This window comes from Diceros bicornis, chromosome 26 (assembly GCF_020826845.1).
Source record: "Diceros bicornis minor isolate mBicDic1 chromosome 26, mDicBic1.mat.cur, whole genome shotgun sequence".
Lineage (NCBI taxonomy): Eukaryota > Metazoa > Chordata > Mammalia > Perissodactyla > Rhinocerotidae > Diceros > Diceros bicornis.
Genome location: NC_080765.1, coordinates 30038987 through 30046351, shown reverse-complemented (window position 1 = coordinate 30046351; position 7365 = coordinate 30038987). Strand labels below are relative to the sequence as shown.

Sequence of the window (7365 nt, the reverse complement as noted above, 5' to 3'; positions counted from 1 at the left end):
CAACATAATGATTTGATGTTTATGTATCTTGCGAAATGATCCCCACAATAAGTCTAGTTAACATCCATCACCACACAGCGTTACAGAATTTTTCTTCTTAAGATGAGAACTTTTAAGATTTGTTCTCTTAGCAACTTTCAAATATGCAATACAGTATCATTAACTATAGTTGCCGTGCTGTACATGACATCCTCGTAACTTATTTTATAACTGGAAGCTTGTACCTTTTGACTTCCTTCACTCATTTTCCCCACCTCCCAATGATCTATTACTTCTGCCAACTAATATTTCTAGCAATATCAGGCTGGTGATAGAGAAATAAACTTGGGGATAATAACAATAGTAAGCTAAGGGATCCTGCTCTAATTTCACAGCAGCCAAGAAAGGGGGAGCTAATGTTGGAGATAGGAGGACGTGGACAGGAAAGTGTTCCTAAATTTTTCAGTTTAAGTCAATCCTGTCTAATTTCATGCACTTTGTTCAGTTGCAGTTATGATGAGTGCCCTACCCAGGAAAAGGTTGTTTTTTTTCTTTTGAATAAAACATTGCAACCATCCTTCCCTGGTGGGTCTTGCTTTGGAAAGCTGAATTGGGGCCCTCACTGGGATTTTTGTTCAAGGGTGCCATCTAGAGGTGCCTCTGTGAATCCTCTAATTCCTTCCACCTCTGGCATCTTTGTAGGGCCAGCCAGGTTTTGCTTTGCCCTGTGGTTTGGCTGCCTCTCCACCATATTATGTATTCCTCGATGGTGGGGATCTTAGCATCTCTCCATAGCATAAAGACTTGGCTCTTGTTGACCATTTGATGGGTCAATATAATAAATCCATGTGCAGCCTCTTCTAGACCTTTCCGCAGTTACTTACTTTGGCTAGATAACTATTTCAAGCCTCAGAAAAGATCTGCCAGGAGCACTGGGCTCTGAAGAAGAAATGTGAAAATTTCTAGCAACGGATTGAGACCCTAAGCTGCTAATACCACAAAGACAGGGACAACTCAGAATCTAGCTGACCTCTTCTCCCCATATTTCCAGATTTAGCAAATAAAAATACAAGATACCCAGTTCAGTTTGAATTTCAAGTGAGTGACAGATAACTTTTTAGTATAATTATGTCCCAAATATTGAATGGGACATACTTATACTCAAAACTCTTTGTTATTTACCTGAAATTCGAATTTAATTGGGTATCCTTTGTTTTATCTGGCCCACCTGTGTACTTAAAGTTGCGAGGCTTAAGGGACTTTAGGCCTGCCTCCTGACTTGGGAATTATTGAACAGAAGGTTAAGTCAGACAAACAGTTCTGGTGCAGGTGAGGCGGCCTTGGGGGTATTTTATTTATTTTTCATCTTTCTTCAGGCTACACATAGGCTTTTGGTTACAGCCACGGAGCAGATCCCATAATCAGGTTCAAGTCCCAAGTTGGCCACTGACCTAGCTGAGTGACTATGGGCAGGTTACTTAACCTCACTGTTTCTCAGTTTCCTCAGCCATAAAACTTGGGATAATATTTGTATTTATATTCTGAGTTGTTGAGAAGATTTGGAGAGATGATACTCATTAAGTGCTTAGCACAGTGCCAGCAGCTAGTATAGCTCAATAAATGGAAGCTATTGTGTTGATGTTTTTGACACGGGTAGACTTAAAGCACACTAAATTTCAGATAGGGTATGTCTCCTGCTCACCCACAGGGTCATGGGGCTCATGAGCACCATACCAGGCCCATTCTAGTTCTTTACTTCATTGGGTTACAGCTGCTGGTTTTTTGTGGGGTGTGGGGTTTCCCGCTCTATTATAGGAGGCCTGGTAATGACTAAAACCAAAGTCTCAAACCCTGCCACTGGCTCATTTATTCCACACACTATTTGAAAGGGTATATATACGTTATGGTAGAGAGTATAAATGTAAGGAATGAGGAACCTCAAGGTTATTTTGAAAGTATGGAAAGCCCAACTTTAGGAAGAAGTAAGAAAAAGGAGAAATGGAAGTACTTGGTGCTCTGTAGTGCTCATTGTAGGATCTTGGAAATGTTTGTGTGCTTTATGGGAAGAGCACTGGACTCTGCAGTCATAAGGACAGGGTTCACATTGTATCCACGCTACTTATGAGTCATGTCAATTTAGGAAAGTTATGTATATATCTCTCTCAGTTTTGGTTTCCTCACCCATTAAATGGGAACATCATAGAGTTCTGGGGAAAATTGAATGAAAAAACAGATACAGAAGCATTGCTCCCAAAAAGAGCTCAAAATATCTAACTTGATTTTAGAAATCAAGAGAGAACTTTGAAGGTGACCATGTAACATGTGCTTTGAATGTTAGGCCAGCAGCTAATCTTGCAACTTGTGTGTATACTTGTGTGTGAGTAAGTGTGCATGTGTTTCTGTGTTTATAATAAGGATAATGTTAGCCACATTTATAGAGAGCCCACTATGTCGAGTGACCAAACTGTCCCACTTTTCCCAGGACTGAAGGGGTTCCCAGGATGCAGGACTACAGTGTGAAAACCCAGCAAGTCCCAGGAAACTGGGACGAGTTGGTCATCCTTCTACTATGTGTGATCATCTCATTGCGCTATCTCATTAAACCGTCAAACCTTCCCTATGAGGTAGGTACTCACATTGTTGCCATTTTACGTTAAAAAAAGGACATTTGGAGAGATTAAGCAACTTGCTCAAGCCACATAGCTAATTAATGGGAAAGGCAGGATCTGAACCCAGAGCCTTCTAGCTCTAGAGTCCAATAATTTCACCACCATGTTGTGTGCATTTAGACCTTTCCAAAGGCACAGTGTCTTATTGCCACTCACCTCTGCGCTCCTGGATCACTGTTAAACACCCTCCCATCTTCCCTTCTGTCATCAACACTTCCTGCTGTGCAGCTGGACCTCCAACAAAGAGAGAGACCAGGACACAGAGCAAAGTCAAGCCCAGTCTTGTGTGTGGGCACAACAGAGGTCCCTCCTTCCTTAGCAACAGACGCTGAAGCTTGGTGACTGGCCCCAGGGCCTGGGTACAAGCACCTCCAATGTTAAAACAGCCCTGAGAGGAGGAGAGAGAAGAGTTCAGGCCGCCAGGGGTATTTTTTGGTGGGGTGCTTCCTCCCTTTTCTTTGTATTAATATGTAACTCTGCTTCAATTTTTCCTCCATAGCAAACTCGTTATGTTCCTGGGAAAGTTCCAAAAGAGGAGTCACTTAATGGAAGGGAAGAGTGGCCATTGCAGGAGGAGTAGGAACCACACCAAAAAGCCCAGCAGAACCCCAATGCTGCCTCCTCATTCTCTAGCTTCCCTTTCTGTCCTCTTCTACCAGGGAACTCTTCAGGGGGCTGAAGTCTATGACCTCAGAGAGGCAGCCCTGTGAACAGGGCTTTCAGAATATCTGGAAAGTTCCATTTTTGCATCCTCCCTATTATGCTGTAAGGAAGTTTGGATTTCAGAGCCACTGGTAGGAGAGGAAGAAACTCAGAGCTCTTTATTCATTTTTTAATAGGTCCAGTTAGAATGGACAACGTGAGTGACATGTATTGCTCATCTCAGAAGGTAGGTGTGAATTTTAAGGTATATTTCTTTTTTCTTACCTGTATTTTCAACATGTAGGGAATTTGGAAGTGGGTGGGAAGGGGATGTTTCAATCATAGACCAATTGCCATGTTAGATCCCCTTGACTGAGCAATTGTGTTAATCACATTTTATGTCCTTTGAAATAGGCTTTTTGCTGAATTAGGCTTTCGAATATCTTCAAGTTTCACTGTGAAAATTTCAGGAATAGACACCTGCTGTTACTTTCCCTTCCCTTCTAAGGCCATTAGACCATATAGTCCATCCAACAGTTCCAAACACTAGATGTACATCACAGTATCCTAGAGAACATCTTGAAAACATAGAGTCTTGACCTCATTCCCAAAGATTCGAATCCAAAAGATTTAGAGTGGGGCCCTGGAATCTATATTTTTAACTAAGACTCGAGTGATCATGCAGTAGCAGGTCCTCAGGCAAGCATTTGGGAACTGCTTCCATGAAGGATGTGCAAACATCACATGTAGTCAGAAGTAAACCACCTGAAAGTAACAGTTCTACCCAATGTGGGTGCCAGAATCTTGGTGTAAAAGCTGAGATCCACTAGGTTGCGATACGTTGAAGTGCCCAGAGGAGCATTTTAAATCAAAACTTTTTGAAATTAAAGTGGATTTGTTGATAATGACTGAATGAAAACTGGAATGAAAACTCTCTGCCATTCACCAGAGAGAACACTTGAGCATTAACGTTTTTAAGAAACTATTTTGCATAGCCAGGTAGTTCTTGCAAAACTCCCCATCTCTTTCCCCTTGAAGGCACCACAGAGAATTCTTAGCCAGATATGGTCAAGAAAACTCTCTTTGTTCTGTTCTGGAATTGATTTCTAGATCTGCTGATCTTGTGTATGTCCCACGTGCTCCTGTCCCATCAGGGTATTTATGGCTCTGTGTGTATGTCTTAGTCTGTGTCTGTAAACTAGCTTGAAGTTTAGTTTGTTCTAGAGGTTCTGTTTCTCTCCATTGTGTTCTTCAAAATGCTTAATGTTGGTTTGCTTTCTTGCAAAATCTTGTTTTGCTTTCTTTATTATCCTAAGAATGGCTTATCTCTTTGTCCGAAGACTCGGCTGCCTCTGTGTCTGTCCCTTGGATGACCATGTCTCAGTATGGAGGGGCATAAATATAATTCAGTCTGGCTCAAACCCGAAAGAGAATCTATGAGCTCAAGTAACTGAGAAGTCCAAGTTGCATCCTGGGGTCCAGTTGATGTCATTGGGAGTCTGTCTTTCTCCTTCTGGTGGCTCTGCTTTCTTCCATGTCACTTTATTCTAAGGAAGACTTTTTCCCACATAAGGCAAAGATGGCTCTTGAGCAGCCTCTTCCTCAGTAGCTCTAGCAAAAGTGTCAGGGAAGACTCTGATCAGCCGAGTTTAGGTCACATGCCTACCCTTGAACCAATCACTGTGTCTAGGAGGATGGACTATTCTGATTGGCGAGACCTGTGTCACATGCCCTGCCCTGGAGCCAGGGCTGGGATCACCCATAACATGGACTGAAATTGGAGAAGAGCCGGTTGTTTCCACTAAGGTTCTATTGTACCGCTTTTGGTAGGATGAGTAACTTCGCCGTTGGTGTGAGGGCTGAAATCAGGTTTACCCCACAATGAGCAGAAATATGAATGCCAAGACACCTCCTGAATAATGTTAGCATCCTCCTCGACGGCAGAAGGTCAGGGTTTTTTGATTTAACTACTCATCCCCACTCTTGTAACTTACTCAAGATGTCTGAAATTTGTGGTGTTTGCTTGTTGTTCTTTTAATGAAGCTTTTTATTTGAAACAGCTTTAAAAGCTAGGCCAAGGGAAAGATTTCCACTGACCACAAAACCTTCTTGCTTGCAAAGACGAAATACAGACAGCCCTATCTTATCAATCAGTATATGTTGTACATCTGGGATCCTGAAGGAAATCATGGATGACTTCATATCCCTGAAAGTACTGCTGCCAAAATCCACCTTGGATGGTATAGTACACGCTTTGGATGACCAGGTTCTTTTCAGGTTTTTCATTTTGTTCACCTCATCAGTACAGATCTGAAATTAATTTCAGTAGTGAAAGAGGAGGCTCTTGGAGATGATTGGTCAGTTCTTAGATCCTTGAAATTGAGGATCTTCTCTGTCAAGCGCAGAGAGACAGACACTGAATTAAATCAACAAGGCAAGTTCTCTAAGCTGAACACAACAGGATCACTGGGTGTCAAACTCATCATAATGAAGGTGGAGCCCAAGCATCCTATTTTTAATAAAATTCTGTTGATGAGTCTGATGTACCACAATTTTTGAGAACCACTGAAGTAGGCCATTAGATCAATGAACCTATTTGATGTTTTTAAAGATCCCAGGCTCGGTATGCATCTTTGTTTATGGATTTGCATGGTTTTGTTTAATTTTAAGATCAATACCTTCCTAATTGATCTTAGACGTGGAGTGATGTGTATTTAAAAGCACTTCTCTGTGACTGGGATGTGGGACCTATCCTCTCTCAGTCTTAGTTTCTTCAGCTAGAACATGGGAATAAAAATCTCATAAGTGCCTGGCACATAATAATTTGGAATAGTGGCAGATGTTGTTGTCGTTGTTGTTGTTATTGTTATTATTTTAGGATGTTGAGTCATCATTGAGGGATTGGTGAGGGCATGGGGAGGGCTAACATTTGATCCATATACCCCCTACCCTGCTACCCCTCACCAGCTGCCCTGCATAACATAATTTGCCGACCCAAATAAATCAGATCAATCCAATATGTCTTACCTTATGCAAGAGTTAAGTCCAAGGTCATTGCTAAGGTGAAAAACCACAGAGAGTCAAAATTACCCTTGAAAATCCCTTAAACCATCTTTAACGCGCTGTATAGCAAAGCTCTCAATGAGTCCAGCCTAGCACTTTTCCTCCAGTGTTGGAACAAATTGCAGTTTCTCCATCAGAGCCCTGGATGAAGTAGTTGTCTTGCATACAGGGGCTGGGTCGTAGGACCGAATCACACACAGCATCGTTCAACACTGCAGTCATTTTCAGCTCTGCTCAAGAGGGGCACTTGGGAACTGAGAGTGCCAGGGGAGCCACAAGTTTGCTCCTACCTGAGGCTCACTCCCAAGTACACACTCACTGAATGGAATGGTGGACTCAAACACCCACACTGTTTAAATATTTTTTCTTTTCACAGGAAGCATAGAGAGTTGCTTATGTGTGTGTTTAACACATAGAATACAATGCCACTGCATGAGCAAATTTCTATTTGGAATTTTGCATATGTGAAATGCAAGAGTCCATTTTTTTAAGTCAACTCCTTTAATCACAACCCAGGGTGGTGTACCTGGGGGTGCCCTCAGAATTTGGGCTCTTTTCAGGGGAAAAAGTATCTGGATTTGCTCATAGAAGGGTAGCTAAGGAGGAGATGCTGGAGGAGAGTCGGACTGATAATTAAAAAATGAAACCTACACAATGGATGGGGGTGAGAAGGTTGTTTTTTGGGCAGAACTCTGTGCCTAAAACTTTTCCTGGGGATCTCTTTACTCCTCTCTAACCTAGAGGCTTGGAAATCTTGCCTACTTCCTGAAGAGTGGCTTTGTTCCCATTTCCCACAGATCACTAAAAGTGACTCCATACATCACATGAGCCACTCCCAGAAGCAGCCAGAGCTGCCCCCTCTGCCTGCTTCTGCTAATGAGGTGCCATCTGAACTCTATCAGGTATGTTCACATGGGGGCTGCTCTTCTGCTGGTACTAGTACGGGGCAAACAGTCAGACTTGAGAAGTGGGATTAGTGACTTTCCCATCAACAGGATCGGAGAAAGAGCTA

At 42.4% G+C, this 7365-nt stretch overlaps 1 protein-coding gene across 1 annotated transcript in view; it reads left to right on the top strand.

Moving 5' to 3' along the window:
- Positions 1-3022: 3022 nt before the first annotated feature.
- The window catches only part of DNAH3 (dynein axonemal heavy chain 3), a 167446-nt gene continuing 163103 nt past the window's right edge, over positions 3023-7365 (top strand). The window contains 3 exon segments of the mRNA XM_058569907.1: positions 3023-3083; positions 3488-3537; positions 7151-7255. Coding sequence (XP_058425890.1) covers positions 3023-3083; positions 3488-3537; positions 7151-7255 — 216 coding nt within the window.